Here is a 19,364-nt window from a genome sequence, read left to right as displayed (position 1 = left end):
TGACGGGCGAGTGCCCCGGGGCCCCAAAAGGTCAGGGGTATCGTGTTCGTGTATGGTAGGGATCCCCAATCATACCCTACAAGGGACGTCTCTATTGATGCGGGGCCCCAAGCTACAAAGTCTCTATTAATGCGGGGGCCCCAAGCTACAGTCTCTACTGATGCAGGGCCCCAAGCTACAAAGTCTCTATTAATGCGGGGGCCCCAAGCTACAGTCTCTACTGATGCAGGGCCCCAAGCTACAAAGTCTCTGTTGATGCGGGGGCCCCAAGCTACAGTCTCTACTGATGCCGGGCCCCAAGCTACAAAGTCTCTGTTGATGCGGGGGCCCCAAGCTACAGTCTGTACTGATGAAGGGCCCCAAGCTACAAAGTCTCTATTAATGCGGGGGCCCCAAGCTACAGTCTCTACTGATGCAGGGCCCCAAGCTACAAAGTCTCTATTAATGCGGGGGCCCCAAGCTGCAGTCTCTACTGATGCAGGGCCCCAATCTACAAAGTCTCTATTAATGCGGGGCCCCAAGCTACAGTCTCTACTGATGAAGGGCCCCAAGCTACAAAGTCTCTGTTGATGTGGGGGCCCCAAGCTACAGTCTGTACTGATGAAGGGCCCCAAGCTACAATGTCTCTGTTGATGCGGGGGCCCCAAGCTACAGTCTGTACTGATGAAGGGCCCCAAGCTACAAAGTCTCTGTTGATGCGGGGGCCCCAAGCTACAGTCTGTACTGATGAAGGGCCCCAAGCTACAAAGTCTCTGTTGATGCGGGGCCCCAAGCTACAAAGTCTCTGTTGATGCGGGGACCCCAAGCTACAGTCTGTACTGATGAAGAGCCCCAAGCTACAAAGTCTCTGTTGATGCGGGGGCCCCAAGCTACAGTCTGTACTGATGAAGGGCCCCAAGCTACAAAGTCTCTGTTGATGCGGGGCCCCAAGCTACAGTTTCCCATGCAGATTGGCATAGCATCGTCTACCATGCTGGGTATTCGCATTAGTTTCACATTTAACTCTGTTTATTGTTTGCGTAGCCTATTTGACGGGGGGGGGGGGGGGGGCAATGGAAGTGCGTACCCCGGGGCCCCCTGGTGGGTTAATCGGGCCATCACACACACACACACACACATATTCAGACTCTCTAACACGAAGCATGTTCTCTCGTGCAGGCTTCAGCTGCAGGTGTGGCAATGTGTTCTGCAGCATCCACCGATACTCAGACACTCACAGCTGCACCTTTGACTACAAAGCCGACGCTGCAGAGAAGATCAGGAAGGAGAATCCCGTCATCGTCGGGGAGAAGATCCAGAAGATCTGAGAGATGGCGTCTCAGACGGGATTTCCCCACCGAGCCCCACGTTTTAACACCAACCACGTTCATCTCTCCGGTCTCTTCTTAGTTCTTTTCTCTCCGATCATTAAAACTGCATGCAACTCAACTCAACTCTGGACATTTTTATTTCAACGTTTGATTCCTTTGCAGTCCTTTGGAGAAAAAAAAAAACCCTCTGAACTTTATAGTTTGTAGTTGCTTGAATAGACTTACAAAATAATCAATGGCTATTAGTAATGACATTTGTTTTGGAGAATAAAATATGGAGATGGAGCAATGTGAAGGGCTGCGCTTATCTGAAAATGTACGTAAACCCACCAATGATCTTTCCAGAATATTTTGTACTTTTGTAGCCACGTCTAAAGAATGAATGTATTTAAAACCCCAGTCTGTTTTTACAGCATCAGTTAGAGGAAAGAAAAAAAATACTTATTTGCTTCCTTTTCTTGTTTGTGTAATTTTATTTAACATGTGTGGTTTGTCATAGAATCGTGTGTGAATGTTGTGTACCATTAGTGACTCGCTTGTGTGCACCGTCTCCTGTCCTGTGTGCTCGTGCTTCAGAATATATGGGTGCACAAGGGAAACAAGCCCAGCTGGTGTTGCTGTATTTGTTTGTTTACGCCTTTATCCAACTTTGATCAGCATAAAATTATTTTTCCTCTTTGCAGTTTTGTTTGATTTCATGGGTGAAAATGTTGTGGACGTGTGAGACCAACGTGTCTGAGCAGAAGGGTCTTATCCAGGGTTCGAGTTATAATCCCAGCTTTGTCGGGTCAGGGTTAGAATAACTAACGTTGAGGGCAGAGTTGAATAAAAACCGAACGGTGCGCTTTCCGAGAGAGACCACCAGTGAGACCACCAGTGACCAGTCTCTCTCTCTCACCCACTACTTCTAACAACTGTATTGCAGCGAATTTGGGGGGCAGCCGAGAGCCGCCGCAGCCGGGACGCGAACCCGGGCCGCCCGCACCACGGGCGACTGCGCAAACCAGTCGACTAATGTCCCCTTCCCGCTGCGTGGTACCGGCTCGACTTGCCCTTTTTTTCGTTTTCCATTACTGGAAAGTACCGGCATTTTAGTAGCTGTTACCACTTTTCGGGTACCACCTTTGTCGAGGTTAAAAAAAAAACCGGAGCGGGTACCAAAGCCGCCCTGTGATGGTCTGGCGGCCTGTCCAGGGTGTCTTTCCGCCTGCCGCCCAGTGACTGCTGGGATAGATAAGCTCCGGCATCCCCGAGACCCTGAGAGCAGGATAAGCGGTCTGGTTAATGGATGGGTGCCAAAGTCAATGCAGACCTCTGATTGGTCAGAGAAACGCGTCACTGCGTCATTTTGCGTCATCAATGCGCGCATGTGATTTCGCCCGGCATTTTTAGATAGGTAGAGGCTAGTTCCCGTAGATGCAGAGAACGGTCAACTGAGCATGCGCAAGTACTCGTTGCCTCCGTTGTTTGGGTAGGTTAGGGTTAGGGCGGGGTTAGGGTTAAAGTTAGCTAATCAGACGCAGAGTAGGGGCGGGTTTTCCTAGAATCCTAGCGCCTGGAAGGTACGCGGGGCGTGTGGAGGCGTGGTAGAGGCATTTCGCGCATGCTCAGTTGACCGTTCTCTACTCCATTCCCGTTCTCTGCATCGATGGGAACTAGCCTCTACCCTTTTGAAATATCGAAGCGGAGTTTTCTTAAAAGTACATTTGGAAACTGAAAAGCAGGCGTCGCCATGACGACCAGCTACACTGAGGGGGGTACTGTTACGGCAATGGAAAACGACGCAGAAGCGAGTCGAGTTGAGCCGGGACCATGTGGTGGAAAAGGGGCATAAAGGGTCCGGCCCGTTAGCCAGGGGCTAGCGGGTCCCGTCTTCCGTGGGCGGTACAGTACTGATATATAAAGATAACTAGAAGAACCCCGCTACAATGTAGCGGTTTGGTTCTCCACCCGTCTAAATCTCCCTCCTCTTCATCCTGCCAGCTAACCGCCTTCCCCCTGCCCCTAAACCCCCCCCCCCACTCCAACTCCCCCCAAATGCTCAGAATCATCTGAAATGCCGAGAAAAGTGGTTTTTAGCCATTTTTAGAAAATGCATAACTTAACCCTGCGTTAACCTGCCAGGGCAACCATGACTTAACCCTTAGTTCCTGGGTTGAATTCTGTCCCCAATACGTGTCCACCACAATATAGTTAACAAAACAGAATTCTTATGCAGTAACTTTCAGATATATGTAACAAAACAGAATATATATTCAGTAACTTTCAGATATAGTTAACAAAACAGAATAGGTCTGCAGTAACTTTTAACAATGCAAACGGGAGCGAGACCTCTTATTAAAATACAATAAATTACACTTGTGAAACAGATGTAATTAGAGAAAAAAGTCCTGTTACCCTTTATAGTTTAGGTAGATAAAGGTCTCAGTCACATTTGAGTAAAATAACCCTATTTCTATAAATGTCACAGGATCTTTTTTTTAAAGATATTTTATTTTCACGGACCCCTTGCAATTACACCACGGACCACTAGGGGTCCGCGGACCCCCGGTTGAGAACCACTGTAACTCGAACCCGGGTTGGAGCAGTGGAATCCGCACTTGGCCCGCAGTCTGCATTTTGAAGGTCTTGGACTTGACCGCATAGTGAGTCCTGAGGATGGTAGACTACCGGTTACGGTCGTGGCGTTTAACTGGACAAGCCTTGACCCCGCTGGTCTCGAGCTGGGCACTTGACTCGGACGCGATAACACGTCTGCGCCCCTGTTCCCACTCCAGGCTTGCTGTGCGCGAAAAGTGAACCAGGGCTTTTTTTTGCTGAGTCACGTCAGGATAGTGTGCGGAGTCCCGGCTGAGGGTGGATATTGGAGCAGTGGTGTGATTGGCCCCTGCAGAAGGAGGAGGTTCGTCCAATGGCCTCAGTCAACATCTGGAAGCGGTTACTCGCGCTCTTGCTGCTGGGGAGTGCAACGGAGCACAACTGCACTTCCACAATGTCTTTCGTGAAAGTTGACGAAAAGTCCGACTTTTCCTACCACAACCTGCCCTACGGGGTGTTTTCTACCCCAGACAACGTAAGTACAGTAGTCCCTGTTTGGGCCAGTTTAGGGAACCTTTGTAGGACGCCTCATTGTGGATAAGGCGGGAAGGGAGAGATTTTTTGGGGGGCGGGGGGGAGGGGTGAACTGGTGGTGGGATGAAGTGATGCTGAAGTGGGGTTTTGTCATCTCAGCCCAGACACCGCATCGGGGTGGCCATCGGAGATGAGATACTGGACCTCAGCGTGATCAAGACCCTGTTCACAGGACCCGCGCTGTCCAAATGTCAGGACGTCTTCGACCAGGTAATTGCTTCCTCCATAGCTGCTGTCTATGGGAAATGATCACCTTACTCGTTTCTACTAATGGTGTGCTTATCAGAGACTGAGGTGGGGGGAGGGGGGTCGGGGGGGTCAGCGTGATTACTGTGCTCTTGCGGGCGTTCCAACTTTTCGTGCGCATGCGCGGATTAGGGTCGGGGTTCCTATCAATCTGCGCTAACATCTGGACAAAGTAGGGCAAATCCTCAGCATATCAATTGTGGCACTCACGTGTCTGTCTCGTTATCTCCTCCCCCCTGTGTCGTCGGTCTGAGGGTCGCGACAGGACGCCGCCAGGTGGCTCGCGATATTTCGTTTGGAGACAAATTCAGATAAAGAGAAAAGCAAAACAAATATTCTCATACACATTTCAAAATTTCATATATTTCATGTCAAATTTCATATATTTCATGTCAAATTTCAAATCATATATTTCATTTCAAATTTCAAATCATATTTCATATAAAATTCCAAATCATATTTCATATCATATATTTCATGTCAAATTTCATATATTTCATGTCAAATTTCAAATCATATTTCATATCATATATTTAATTTCAAATTTTATATTTCATATCCAATTTCAAATCATATTTCATATAAAATTTCAAATCATATTTCATATCATATATTTCATTTCAAATTTTATATTTCATTTCAAATTTCAAATCATATTTCATATAAAATTCCAAATAATATTTCATATCATATATTTCATTTCAAATTTTATATTTCATATCCAGTTTCAAATCATATCTCATGTCAAATTTCAAATCATATATTTCATGTCAAATTTCAAATCATATTTCATATCAAATTTCAAATCATATATTTCATATAAAATTCCAAATCATATTTCATATCATATATTTCATTTCAAATTTTATATTTCATATCCAATTTCAAATCATATTTCATGTCAAATTTCAAATCATATATTTCATGTCAAATTTCAAATCATATATTTCATGTCAAATTTCAAATCATATTTCATATCAAATTTAAAATCATATATTTCATTTCAAATTTAAAATACTATTTCATATAAAATTCCAAATCATATTTAATATCATATATTTCATTTCAAATTTTATATTTCATATCCAATTTCAAATCATATTTCATGTCAAATTTCAAATCATGCATTTCATGTCAAATTTCAAATCATATTTCATATCAAATTTCAAATCATATATTTCATTTCAAATTTCAAATCATATTTCATATAAAATTCCAAATCATATTTCATATCATATATTTCATGTCAAATTTCTAATCATATATCAAATTTCAAATCATATTTCATATCATATTTCGAATTTCATTCCATACAAATTTCAAATTTCATTCAAATTTCAAAATAGCCTCATACATTTTGAGTGAATTCAAACAATGCAATGATTTAATCGTATTTCAAAATATCACTAAAATGTCGACTTGCCTTTTAAATGGCAAACGGACTGCATTTTTAAGCACTTATCGAGTCTACCGACACACATTCACACACACACACTGATGGTGGAGGCTGCCATGCAAGGCCCCAACCTGCTCACCAGGAGCCGTTGGCTCAGCGTCTTGCTCAAGGGCATGTCGAAACGCTCTCTGGAGGATCAAACCAGCGACCTTCCGATTACTAGACGACCCGCTGTACCTCCTGAGTCACGCCGCCCCTGTTTGTTGTGTTTAATCATTAACGAGTAGGCCGCGACTGAAGACTTGAAAGGGAAGTCGTGCATTAATGAGCAACATAGCAGAAGATAGTTTATTATTTCACCTCTGGGCAAGTAAAGAGTGCTAGTGAGCCTCTCTCTGTTAGGCCTTCTCTGTGCTGCGTATTGTCCACCACTAAATATTTGGTGGGTCCCGGGACAAAAAGCCTCTGCATGTGTGGGGCACATACAGTAAGACAAGCTTTGGGGAACCCGGCCGGTCTGCTGCACCTAGAGGCGGGGGTGGGGGCAGGGGGGGGCACATTTACATTGTTTATGAGCAGTTTTATTGCACATTTGAAGCTCGGTGCTTAACACAGTGTAGGAAGCCTGTTCAATGACTTGCCTCAGTGGGGACTCCAGACTCTATGATGTGCTCTCTCTCTCCCTGCCTGCCTGCCATGCAGCCCACGCTGAACGCCTTTATGGGTCTGGGTTATGAGGCTTGGAGGGAGGCCAGGAGGACTCTGCAGCTCCTGCTGTCAGTCAACGAGACCACGCTGAGAGACGACGTCAGTCTGCGAAGCAGGTCAGAACCGAGTCCCCATGCAGACTGGCCTGCTGGCTCTCGGTCTTCTCTTTGGTTTTCACTGAGGCCGTCTGAAGTTATGTTTGACAGTTTTTTTTCCTCTTTGTTCGTTTGTTTTTCTGTCTCTTCAGGGCGTTCGTCCATCAGAGTTCAGCCATCATGCATCTACCCGCAGATATCGGTCAGCTCCTCTCGGGTTTGACACCCGTCGCTTCTGTTACGAGATCTTTGTAGCGGTCCTTCATCCAGCTCCTCTCTCTCTCTCTCTCTCTGTCAATGGAGATGTGATTTCTCCTCTGTTCACTGTCTTATTTCTGATTGGTTTTTCAAATCACATTTGTGAAAAATGCTTGTGGCACGGCCATCTGGACAGCAGAGTAGCACCTGCACACTGGGATTAGACAACTATACCAAAAAGTCATAATGTTGTGAAAAACACTGAATATTCAACGTCTAATTTTCGGGGCAAAATGCAAAAAAATGTGTGCAAAAAAAAAAAAAGGTGCAGAAATAAAGTTGTTATTATTATTATTATTATTAATATAACAATAACAATAATAATAATTATTATTATTATTATTAATAATATAACAATAACAATAATAATAATAATTATTATTATTATGTCAACATGTGGGGGAACTAGGAAGTGAATTTATGATCGTTGACCACTAGATGGTGCTGTTTGACAAGAGAGCGATGTTGCCTTCTACTGCATCGCTTTGCATTGTGTATTTTAGACTTGCTTTCTCCTTCCTGCCATATTGTGTGACATCTCTATCAGAAAATAGACCAGTGTCTCGTCGTTTGAAGGGAAGTTTGCCTTTTCTTTACGATGAGCCGTGTATATATATATATATATATATATATATATATATATGTTTCCCCCCCACAGGCGACTACACCGACTTCTACTCCTCCAGGGACCACGCCACCAACGTTGGCATCATGTTCAGGGGGAAGGAGAACGCCCTGATGCCAAACTGGTAAGGAAGCAAACCGGTGACGTGGGATTTCCCACACAGCTAATTGGCGGTGAGTGAAGGAGGTACCGAGGCACCTCGGTTCACCGGTTTCGTTTGGGTAGATGTTGAGGGGCGGACGGGTACAGGGCATCAGATGCTGCCTGAGCAGTGATATGTGGACTGGCACTACAAGGTTTCTGTAATTGATTCGGGCCTCTGTGCAACAATTTGCATTTAAACACTGCACCATCCCCCCCCCCGCCCCCCTCAGACCAATCACCGCCGCACGCCCCGTCACACACCGCCGCCAGCCCTCATTTATTTTTCTGGGCCTCGTGGGAAGAATGCTAAAGTAGCAAAGGCATCGCTCTCTCTCTCTCTCTCGCTCTCTCTCTCTCTCTCTCTCTCTCTCTCTCTCTCTCTCTCTCTCTCTCTCTCTCTCTCTCTCTCTCTCTCTCTCTCTCTCTCTCTCTCTCTCTCTCTCTCTCTCTCTCTGACAAGTTGAGTGTGGCCGAGCAGGTGTGATTGGCAGGATGTTCTCGTTGTGCTGACACGTGACTGGCTGTGTGTGCGCAGGTTGAGGCTTCCCGTGGGGTATCATGGCCGAGCCTCGTCAGTGGTTGTCTCCGGGACCCCCATACGCAGACCCTCGGGGCAGATGAGACCTGACCCAAGTAGGCCCACGTGTGGTCACCTTTCTGACCCTATTCACTCACACACAAAAGTACCCTTTTTTCTGACTGCTTGTTAATTGTTGTCTTTTAACCCTCGCCCTTCTCCTGTCTCAGCCAAGCCTCCGGTGTTCGGCCCCTCGAAGCAGCTGGACATTGAGCTGGAGATGGTGAGTACAGGAATTACTTGACCCAATCACTGTGACTCGTAGCAACCTGTCTGGTGACAGTACAGTCGTTAATGTCCAATATCGATATTGGAATAACTGAGTTGGTCCCTGAAGACAAGCATCCTAACTTTTCCTTCCCGTGCATATAATTATAAATACATTTTATTCAGTGATTTAACTGGCAGCAAGTAATTTTAATGTAGCACACCTTTTGTAAGCTTTCTGCATCCTGACAGCTACCAAGTCGGTAGATAACGCTGAGAAATAAAAACCCGGTCTCTGTGGCCGTCCTAGATGCTGTGATCGGAGACAGAACGTTTTCTCCGGCCTCGCTCCTTATCAGCCAATCAGGAGAGTTCTCCGTTGGTCCCTATTTGCTCTCAGCAGGGTGTTTTCAAAGCATAGCTAGCTTTAACTTACTTCTGCCCGGGATCACTTTAATTAATGATTGATTGGTCGCCCTCATAGGAAAATCACACAATCAGCCCCCCCTACGGTGATTAATGAGGTCTATCTTACACTGTCTTAAAATGATGCCATTAACTCACAATTGTGCTATTGATATCACTGTTGGTCGATTTCCATATTTCTAACAGTGTTTTTATACAATCTTTCTGGTAGGCCTTCTTTGTAGGAGGAGGGAATCGCCTCGGCGAGCCGGTCCCCATAGAAAAAGCCCACAAACACATCTTTGGCATGGTGCTGATGAATGACTGGAGCGGTAAGGGCGCTGAACATAAGCCGTCATGCGACACTGCATGGTCGTCCTCCTCCTCCCGTGTGTTTGTGGCTGGTTTTCCACTGACATTGTTTCAGCCGGGCGAAAGCAGGTTTAGCTGGCTAGATGAATAAGGGGTAATCAGTGTTGACTCTTTTCTCAGCTGCACACTTGCAAGGGCACTGGCTCTATAATTTTGCTCTACATTATAGATGTCCATCCATTTAGTCACACTGAACCAAGCTTCAGCCCCCCCCCTCCCCCCACCAAACATGTCTGGGAATATGTATTATTGATTGAACTGGTAAATCTCCACAGAGGGCGTTCCCACTACACTCTTTCCCTTGCCCCGTCTCGCTCTTTCTCATTTTACCTCTCCCTTCTCAACCCTGTTGCTTGACTGAGTTTTCTCCATCCCAGGTCCTCCTGCCCCTCTCTCCTCCTTTTCTGAGGCGTGAAAAGCCCGCCGCGGTTTCTGTGTTTCTCATAATAATGGCTACAAACAGACCGTCATGGCGGGGCTGGGATGGGGGTCTATTTAGACAGCTACCCTTGGACCTCGTGTAAAGCAGAGCATTAAATACTCAGACTGACAGCTATGTCAGCTCTGCTATGAGAGCTCTGCTATGAAAGCTCTGCTCTATGAGCTCTGCTATGAGAGCTCTGCTTTGTGAGCTCTGGTCTGTGAGCTCTGCTATGAGAGCTCTACTCTGTGAGCTCTGCTATGTCAGCTCTGTTATGGGAGCTCTGCTCTGTGAGCTCTGCTATGGGAGCTCTGCTATGTCAGCTCTGCTATGTCAGCTCTGCTATGGGAGCTCTGCTATGGGAGCTCTGCTCTGTGAGCTCTGCTATGGGAGCTTTGCTCTGTGAGCTCTGCTATGGGAGCTCTGCTATGGGAGCTCTGCTATGGGAGCTCTGCTATGGGAGCTCTACTCTGTGAGCTCTGCTATGGGAGCTTTGCTCTGTGAGCTCTGCTATGGGAGCTTTGCTCTGTGAGCTCTGCTATGGGAGCTCTGCTATGGGAGGTTACAACAGTGACCGGGCTCTCAATGTGTGCTGGAACACCCGGAAATATATAGTCAAGTTAAGTTTATTTATAAAGCACATTTCCTACACAAAGGCAAATCAAAGTACTGTACAAAAGGCACAAAAAGACATAAAATGATAAAGAAAGAGTATAAAAAGAATCGTTGAAAATTAAATTAGAAATTTAAAAATGTAGAGTAAAAAGAAAACAGCCAACTGGGTTGAACAATAAAAGGCTAACCTGACATTCAGTCCAGAAGTTCAACTATTTTAACCAGGAAACCCCACTGGAACAACACTCGTAGAGCCAAGCAATTTTACCGAACATGTTAAAGAAAACACAATAAATAAACAAATAAAATCATTGGCAACATATAAGCAGCTCAAATAATACCCACCCTGTCCAAAAGGGGACAGAAGAAGTTGGGAAGATCTTCTGGTCCTACCTCCTTAGACTATTAATGCATGTATGATAAGGAATGAAAGTTTACTTTGCAGCCAGAATAAAACTAAGTACACCTTAATGTCTCCTAGATTGCTGGCCAGCGTAACAACAAACAGCAGCTCAAACAAAAGGACAAATATCCAAAGAAAAAATGAGAAACCGCATGTCCCCGGGAGAGAGGTCTCCCCGTCATGGGAGACTCTTGGGAAAGGGTAAAGTCTATCGGATGCCCTGGAAGTGTTATTGAAGTCATGAAAAAAACATAAAGTTAGCTTATATAATCCTATTTTTACCCACTGAGACTGCAGATTTTGTAGCTGCTGACATCATCAGTGTCTGAGGTTTGGGCTTTAGCTTCCCTTTGTGAGAGGGATATGAGATATACTATATATATATATATATGTGTGTGTGTGTGTATGTATATATATGTATATACATACATTACATACATACATGCATGCATGCATACATATATACATACATATATACATACATATATATACATATACATACATACATACATACATACATATATACATATACACATATACATACATACATACATACATACATACATACATACATACATATATATACATATACATACATACATATATACATACATACATATATATACATATATACATACATGCATGCATGCATACATACATGCATACATACATATATACACATACATACATACATGCATACATACATATATATACATATACATATATACATACATACATAGATATACATAGATATAATGGTGTTTTTACTGGTTTAAGGACAGCCGTGAGGGAAACCCTGACATGCAGTAAATACAGACGCTGTACGCCACAGGGAGCGTACATTAAATCCAGTGTCGTCACAGCAGCAGTGGGAGTATACTGGAGCAGGTCTGATGCTCGCTGTGCAGAGCCACATCCAGTCCCGCGTGGTTGCTGAAACAGAAAATGGCCTGATAGCAGGCTGGGATTACAGCAGTTTAGGAGGAGGAAGGGTAATCTCATTGCTGCTTCATTAGTTCCACGTTAGAGAGCCAAAACCCCTCCTCGGGAAGAGAAAGTCCACAGCAGGACAGAGGTGTGCAGCGGCTTCTACTAAACGGAGATGTCAGAATTACCGGTTGTTCGTTTAGAGGTGACTCGTTTTCCCGATTCAGTCTACTAATTTATTGCGCCGGTGAATCAGAGGTGGTTTTCCGCTGCACGGCCACCGCGGTGATCTTCTGGTCGTCTTAGTTGGACAACGTGAGGAGTTTCGAGTACGTCTCCCGCCAGATCTCAAGAACTAATTGGCAGCTTCCAGCAGAACAAAAGATGAGAAAGAAGATAAGGAAAGGGAAGCTGTTTGGACCAGGAAGCTCAGCATCATCATCATATTTCATATTACAGTACGGGGAGGAGGAGGCGGCACGGCCGCCTCACAGCAATGAGGTCCTGGGTTCGAGCCCCGGGACGGTCCTCCTGCAGTCCAGAGACATGTAGGTCAGGTCAATCGGCCGTACTAAATTGTCCCTACATGTGTGGGCCCTGTGATGGACCGGCGGCCTGTCCGGGGTGTCTCCTCGCCTGCCGCCCAATGACTGCTGGGATAGGCTCCAGCATCCCAGACCCTGAGAGCAGGTTCGGATATCGGATGGGTGGAGGACCTCCACAGTATTTTTGCCCATCATGTGTGCTTGTGCAGATGTTGTGTTGTGTTGTGTTGTGGTTGTCAGCGAATCTGTCAGACTAAACGCCGCACACATGCTGTCTGCGAGGCCCCGCTTGAGAAAGCACAGCGGCTGAATGAGGGATGGTTTCTCACTGTTGTTAGGAAATCCCATGTCAGACAAACGCACAACCCACACTGGAGCGGGAATAAGACGGTGGAAACGAGCATTTCAGCTTTTTGCTGTTCAAACTTCTGTTTCTGTCGAACCCTCGGACGAAGCTCGCCGGTCATATTCGAGCCACGAGTCTCACCGACGCGCTCTTCGAATATGATAATCGACTGCCAAAATGTGCTTCAGCAGATCTCCAAGACGTCCTATTTGTCCCGGGCTTTTTTCTGCGTGTGTGCAGAACACGCTTTTGCACTTTCCAGCTACTAGATGGGCCCCGTGTAGACGGGCTGGTGCATACGAGAAAATTAATATTTATATGTATAAATTATCTTCGCTTGGCTCGGCCCTGTTATTTTGTACCCTTATGCAACTTACCCACAAGGAAAAAGCAAGTTTCATGTGACTCTTAAGCTAACCCCCCCCCCACCCCCCCTCCCTACTTGTGTTCATTGTGTATGTGCAGCACGGGACATCCAGGCGTGGGAGTATGTTCCTTTGGGCCCATTCCTGGGGAAAAGCTTCGGGACCACCATCTCACCCTGGGTCGTTCCCATGGAGGCCCTGCTGCCCTTCGCTGTTCCCAACGCCGTCCAGGTTGGCACCGCTAGCATGCTAATCCCCTACACTGTGCTACACGTCAGGCTACACAACACTACTAGACCGTTCCCCCGGTGCTAATAGCAAGACTCGTCATGTGTGAGACATGCTGACCAACACAGAGGTACGTTACAGCTCAGCGGTTCATGTTACCGTCGTTAAAATGGACATTTTTGTCCACTGATCGCAAACGTCTCCTATGTTGACCGGTGCCAAAGGAGTGGATGTGCACTCGGCTTAAAGCGAAATTTGATTTTGTCACATTTTTATTCTTTTTTTTGGGGGGTGGGGGGGGTGGGGGGGTTACAACTTTTTCTCCCGAATCTTACTTGGCCAAATACCCTGTTTTCCGAGCCGTCCCGGTCTCTGCTCCACCCCCCCTCTGCCGATCCAGGGAGGGCTGCAGACTACCACGCGCCTCCTCCCATACACGTGGAGTCGCCAGCCGCTTCTTTTCACCTGACAGTGAGGAGTTTCCCCAGGGGGACGTAGCATGTGGGAGGGCATCCGACATAAAATTTTGCCAAATCAATATGCAGATTGACAAGACCATACCAGATTGAACAACGGTCATTGGCACTGTGTCCTCACAGGGTCCTGATGGAAACTGTAAAATCTGCTGTGGCGACCCCTGAAAAACAGGGAAAAAGCTGAAAGAAGGAATCTGGAATCCTAGCGGCCATATCTCAGGGACGTACATATTATTTGCCAATACCTGTATCACCGTGTCCCGCCACAGCAAACTGCTTTACTTCCTCGTCCATTGGCGTCAGTGGACGGAGGACGAGCTCCAAGGCCGATCAGAGATGTTCGTTTTCTAATCTCCGCCACTGAGAAACGCTCACCCGGTCCATTCAGGTCCATGCAGGCCGGGCAGAACAGCTGTCTCGGCAGCAGAACGTCGGTTTCTCCGTCAGAGTGAAGTGCACCGGAGCAGTTATGATTTCCAAAGAGTCCTAACGCCAACAGCATATACCGGGCATGTGGGTGAAACATCCCTGTACCAAAGGTTCCCAGATAGCAGGCACGTTTGGGTCTAATCTGGGGCTCTTTTGGTATTTCCGGCTCAGCTACGGCACCGGCAACTGCTGTGCGGCCCAGACGTGGCCCGAATGTCCTAAGCCGGGCCTGACTTGGGTTGCAGCACATGCTATGTGGGCCGCGTATGGCCCCAAGTGTGGCGGAGTCGAGGCAGCCACACTCACCCTGAGTCAGCGCCGTCATTCGAGGCCAGATGTGGGCCGTAAGACACCTGCAGAGGTGGGCCATATTTGGGCCCCAAGACTCTTTGCTGTCTGGGTTCGCTGCAGGAATCTGTACCAGCAGTGAAACGGGGCGTTTTGACCTCTCTAGATTAAAGACACAACCTTTTTTGTTTCTCCTGAACTTCTTCATGATTTGTTTCCAGGACCCCGAGCCCCTGCCCTACCTGCACCATGAGGACCCGTTTACCTTTAACATTAACTTGACTGTGTCACTGAAAGGTACATAGATACGCACACACACACATACATGCAGCAACATCCTGTCGTGTTGGGTCCACGTGTTTACGTTTTATTGTCTAATGGGGGTCTGTGTCTTTCCAGGGGAGGGGATGGCAGAGGCCGCCACGATATGCAAATCCAACTTCAAGGTAAGAGGGCCCTGGCCAGTGTGCTAATATGTAGACTCGTAGCCTTGATACGATGGTATTGTGAGTCCTCAAGTCACGTGTTCCTCCCAAGTATCGCGACGTTTCAACCTTGCAAGTCTCTCCGTGTCCTTCGTTCATTTTCAGGATATCGTTTATGGCATAATTTTTCTTGCAACGCAACCACGGCGGTTTTATCTGCAAGGTGTTTTCAGGGAACGCACCCAAAACAACAAACACGGTAGCTCTGAAATCCTTTTAGCATCCAAACTGGAACTGATTTGAGTGATAAAAATCCCAACCCCCCCCCCCAAAAAAAGAAAAGAAATGAGGAGTTTTGGGATTTTTGTTGACTTTTTGTCGCCCCCTTGTGGTCGAAAAGGGGTACTGTTTGGCTGAACGTCGACTTCATCGTTAGATGTCCGTTCACCCTTCGGTATCTCGTGCGTTCGTTTTGAAGAGGGGAATACCAGATGTGGTGTCCTGGAAACCAGCTGTTTGCAGGAGATGCAGCGATGTGGATATGTATCTCTATCCCAGCTCGGTTGTTATCGCAGCGGATTCGGGGGGGCAGTCTGGGAGACCGTCACCACTGCTGGGACGCGAACCCGTGTCTCCCGCTCCGCAAACGACAACGTTAACCAGTCCAGCGGTTAGCGATGTCCCCTGCGGTGCGGGCGACACGGGTTCGCGTCTCGGCCGCGGCAGTTCCTGTGGTTCCCCCCCCGAATTCGCTACATTATTATTATTATTATCATCCCATCTGAGTGCCGTAAATAATTTCTTCAGATTTAGACGAGAATCCAAATCGTTCTATCGCAATATCTAATATCTAATCTTCTCTGATGTGGAAATCAAATTGAGACTGATAAACAATCTGCGAAAAATTCCTCGTAGCAGCTTTAATTCAAAATGGGGACACGTGAGAAGACTTTTAAAGTCCATTCTGCTAAATCCTGGCTGTGTTAGTGCGTCCTTGTCATCGGGCGAGAGATGATCACGCCGACGTGCCTCTGGCCCATTATCAGAGTCAAATTAAACCCAGTTTAACTGCCAATTGATTACAGTTGGCAGTTTTAGCAGCTGATAGTGGGGAGAAAACACCTTATACAGCACCCTGATGGCCACGTAAAGCCTGCTGACTAAATTGTGACTAAAACGAAAGGGAAATCCCTGCCGAAATGAACCCCGCTCTGCACACTGCAACGTATACCGGCGGTACATGGTGACCTGACCCGTTTTGTGCAGACTGGTGCAGACTCTCCACCACCTTGACAAGCAGTCATCATGGACTGAGGTTATTCATCGGGTTTTAAGTCGTCTAGTATGTTCCTGGCTTAGATCAACACATGTAGAGAATAATTTAATCTGAGATTCGCTCTCGCTCTCGCTCTAGTACATGTACTGGACTATGAAGCAGCAGTTGGCCCATCACACAGTCAACGGCTGCAACATGAGGCCAGGAGACCTGCTGGCCTCGGGTACCATCAGTGGACCTGTGAGTATGAGCCTATCTGACTTTCGGTTTGGGTCTCCGGCCGTCTGTTTGTCTGCCTGCTTGATGTGTGACCCCGTCTTGTTTACTGTGTGTAGGATCCAGAGAGCTTCGGTTCCATGCTGGAGCTGTCATGGAGGGGCTCTAAGACCATCGAGCTCGGCGGCGGAGAAACCAGGACCTTCGTCAAGGACAAAGATGAAGTTACCATCACAGGTAGGATTGATATCTCCTGCAGTTCACCTGCTCCCCTCTTTACTGAATATCGATAGGGAGGGGGACCGGGGGGGTTTTCATATTTCCCCTTGATTCCTGCAGGCCAGATTGAGCGAGCATTGACTACACATTAGGAGAGTCTATTGAACCCCAGTGGAGTTGAGCTCTGCCTTTTTGATGAGTTTTGCCGAGACGCTGCTCGGTGCACCTTGTCAATACTCCTGTAGTATCCATGCTTACAGCCCACGGCTGTGGGAGAGGGCACCGTCTCGGTGCAGCGTAACATTAATAATTCATTCTCTCCACCTCTCTCACACAGATTGCTGCCCTTTTTTCATCTCTAGACCAGGCTGTCCGTTCTCACATCTTCCCTTCCTCCTGAAAATTTAAAAGCAATACGGTTAACAGTTCAACCCAGCGATATGTAACATTCCCACATTCCCTTTCCAGTCTTTGTCCCTTCTTAGACCTCAGAAAGACACAAGTTTGGCTCGACAAAAACGCCCCATTTTACTTCTGCCAACCTTGTTTTTGGTGTTTTCGTTTATCCTAGAATGGAAATTTCCCCATCGTGGTGGACGTTGTGTCATTCTCGAGTGTTACCTTGAATTTATAGAGGCAAAAATATTCCCTGTTTAATTTTCTAGGGAGCGCTGTGGGTAGGTCAAAGGGCTCCCGAGAAAAACAGAGCAAGTTAAGCAGAAATGGTGTCATCGTCATCATCATCATCATCATCATCATCATCATCATCATCAGCATTACATTTATATAGCGCTTTTCTAGACACCCAAAGCGCGTCATCCTATAGTGAGCATTACTGAGGACCAACATATGGAGATCAAGTTGAAAACCAGCAGTTTCCCCTTGGTAACACTTAGTATTTTGTCCTCATACTTTGGACGTGATGTATCCGAGGACATAAACTTAGCACAAAAAGTAGGGAAATGTGTGTTTGGTAGATTATGTCTTTGTTGTAACAATGCTTCTTGGCAATAAATCTCATACCGTTGGAAAGCCTGTTTACTTCCCTTTTAAATGGCGCCACGTTTGTAAGGAACACCCATTTGTGGGATGAGCAGCGGAGCTGAGTATGTGGGCTGCGTCCATGAAAAATTTGCTGAATCTTCTCGGCCGATGCCAAACAGCTTATTTTGCTGTCGACTCTTGTTTTGAGCTTCTGCTACCCCAGGTGCTGACCATCAGCTGCCTGATGTAAGATTTATTGCCAAGAAGCCTTGTTACACCAAAGACATCATCTACCAAACACACATTTCCTTACTTTTTGTGCCAAGTTTAGTAAAAACTATCTTTAGTGACCGATCCTGCCCAGATGAAATCAGGAGGATCTGTTCATCACACTGTAATACCACTACCTGCCACAAGGCGGATGGCTAACAAAAGCGTTGACAAGCATAGAGAGTAAAACAACAAAACAGGGTAGGTAGGCGTCTTGCCCGCTGTGTTTGTCAGATTACATGGGCAAAAGGTTTATAGCGCTTTGCTAAGCTAACTGTTAGCCGGTCAGCACGTGGTGGGTGGAGGACGACATGATGCTGCTAGCTTGTCGCCTCTGTGCATGACTCCCTTTGTCCTTCTGTTTCCCCTCTGCAGGCTATTGTGAAGGAGCTGGGTACAGGGTGGGCTTTGGACCCTGCAAGGGACTCATCCTCCCTGCTTTGTAGCAGTGAGAGGTCTGTGTACCCCCCCACCCCCACCCCCACCCCCCGTTTCTCTTTTTCATTCACCAGGAAGACGACTGCAGCTCGGCCAGAACTCCCTCGTTTGACTCGCGTGTGAATACGTGCACACGCAAGGCAACTATTCTCCACTCTTTGAAGAAGAAAAGTGCCCTTGTTAAAGCGTCATTACCGAAGTCCTGGGTTCCCTTCGTCCATCAGAAAGTTCCCCTGCCAGGTCAAAGCGTCGTCCCCCGAGACAGACATGTCCCTGTGCCTCGACGTTGTGCATCTCTCGACTCCTGACCTGATAAGGACGTCAACCATTTTTAATCTCCTTTGTGTTTGCAACCTCCTTTTTCCCTGTTGATTTACTCGTCACATGTCTCGAAAGTCGAATCCCGAACCCATCGGCTCTCCCTGCCAGCATGTTGGGAGCCGAGGCCAAACTACTTCCACTCATCCTTCTGGTCTTGTGTTTAGCTCTCGGACCGGATCCCGCTCGCTGTAATTTGCCCACATTTCCCTCCCTCTGCTGAAGGCCTGTCAGTCAGGTTTTAAAAAAAAACATCACTGCACACTTATGGCAGCATTAAACGAAGAGTTTCTTTTAAATTTGGCTCACGATCTTTTTCTTGCCTTGAGCTCAATACAGTGTGTGTGTGTGTGTGTGTGTGTGTGTGTGTGTGTGTGTGTGTGTGTGTGTGTGTGTGTGTGTGTGTGTGTGTGTGTGTGTGTACACACTCCCAGCTGCACAAAACATGGATTTGCATGTTAAATTTGATGCATTTGGTGTTTATTCATATTACAACGGAGGACAGGACGAGTGTAGGTGAAAAGGATGAGATTACAACGGACGCGGTCGCAGTATTAGCCTTTGAGTCGGATGAACTTGAACAAAGCAGGGACGAAACCAGCGCCACAAACGAACGGCATGGGTAATTACTTGTTGTAATCCCTGGCTAAACAGCCAGGAGATCCACATCCGCCTCAGGACGGGGGGGAAGACGGCGTTA

The 19,364-nt window shown here is 46.8% G+C and overlaps 2 protein-coding genes across 5 annotated transcripts in view; both read left to right on the top strand.

The window, feature by feature from the left end:
* zfand6 (zinc finger, AN1-type domain 6) overlaps positions 1-1,986 on the top strand; it is a 26,187-nt gene extending 24,201 nt beyond the window's left edge. For all 4 annotated transcript variants that reach the window (XM_056278539.1, XM_056278540.1, XM_056278537.1 and 1 more), the window contains one exon: positions 1,159-1,986. In XM_056278539.1, coding sequence (XP_056134514.1) covers positions 1,159-1,307 — 149 coding nt within the window. In that variant the 3' untranslated portion in view covers positions 1,308-1,986. The remainder of the gene's footprint in view (positions 1-1,158) is intronic.
* A 2,235-nt stretch (positions 1,987-4,221) lies between these two features.
* fah (fumarylacetoacetate hydrolase (fumarylacetoacetase)) lies at positions 4,222-18,963 on the top strand. The gene is made up of 14 exons (XM_056278847.1): positions 4,222-4,383; positions 4,542-4,652; positions 6,787-6,908; positions 7,040-7,089; positions 7,804-7,894; positions 8,450-8,547; positions 8,662-8,714; positions 9,336-9,435; positions 13,198-13,328; positions 14,740-14,815; positions 14,918-14,964; positions 16,358-16,459; positions 16,555-16,672; positions 18,284-18,963. The coding sequence occupies exons 1-14, from the start codon at positions 4,222-4,224 to the stop codon at positions 18,352-18,354; spliced, it is 1,332 nt and encodes a 443-aa protein (XP_056134822.1). The 3' UTR covers positions 18,355-18,963.
* The last annotated feature ends 401 nt before the right edge of the window (positions 18,964-19,364 follow it).

This window comes from Lampris incognitus, chromosome 4 (assembly GCF_029633865.1).
Source record: "Lampris incognitus isolate fLamInc1 chromosome 4, fLamInc1.hap2, whole genome shotgun sequence".
Classification (NCBI taxonomy): domain Eukaryota; kingdom Metazoa; phylum Chordata; class Actinopteri; order Lampriformes; family Lampridae; genus Lampris; species Lampris incognitus.
The sequence above is the reverse complement of the archived record's forward strand: the minus strand, read 5'-3'. Positions and strand labels throughout refer to the sequence as shown.

Bases quoted from the DNA above. Each gene is read 5' to 3' on its own strand.
- fah (XM_056278847.1), top strand. From the start codon at position 4,222: ATGGCCTCAGTCAACATCTGGAAGCGGTTACTCGCGCTCTTGCTGCTG. The intron at 8,715-9,335 runs GTGAGTACAGGA...TCTTTCTGGTAG, and splicing joins TGGACATTGAGCTGGAGATG to GCCTTCTTTGTAGGAGGAGG. The intron at 14,816-14,917 runs GTACATAGATAC...GTGTCTTTCCAG, and splicing joins CTTGACTGTGTCACTGAAAG to GGGAGGGGATGGCAGAGGCC.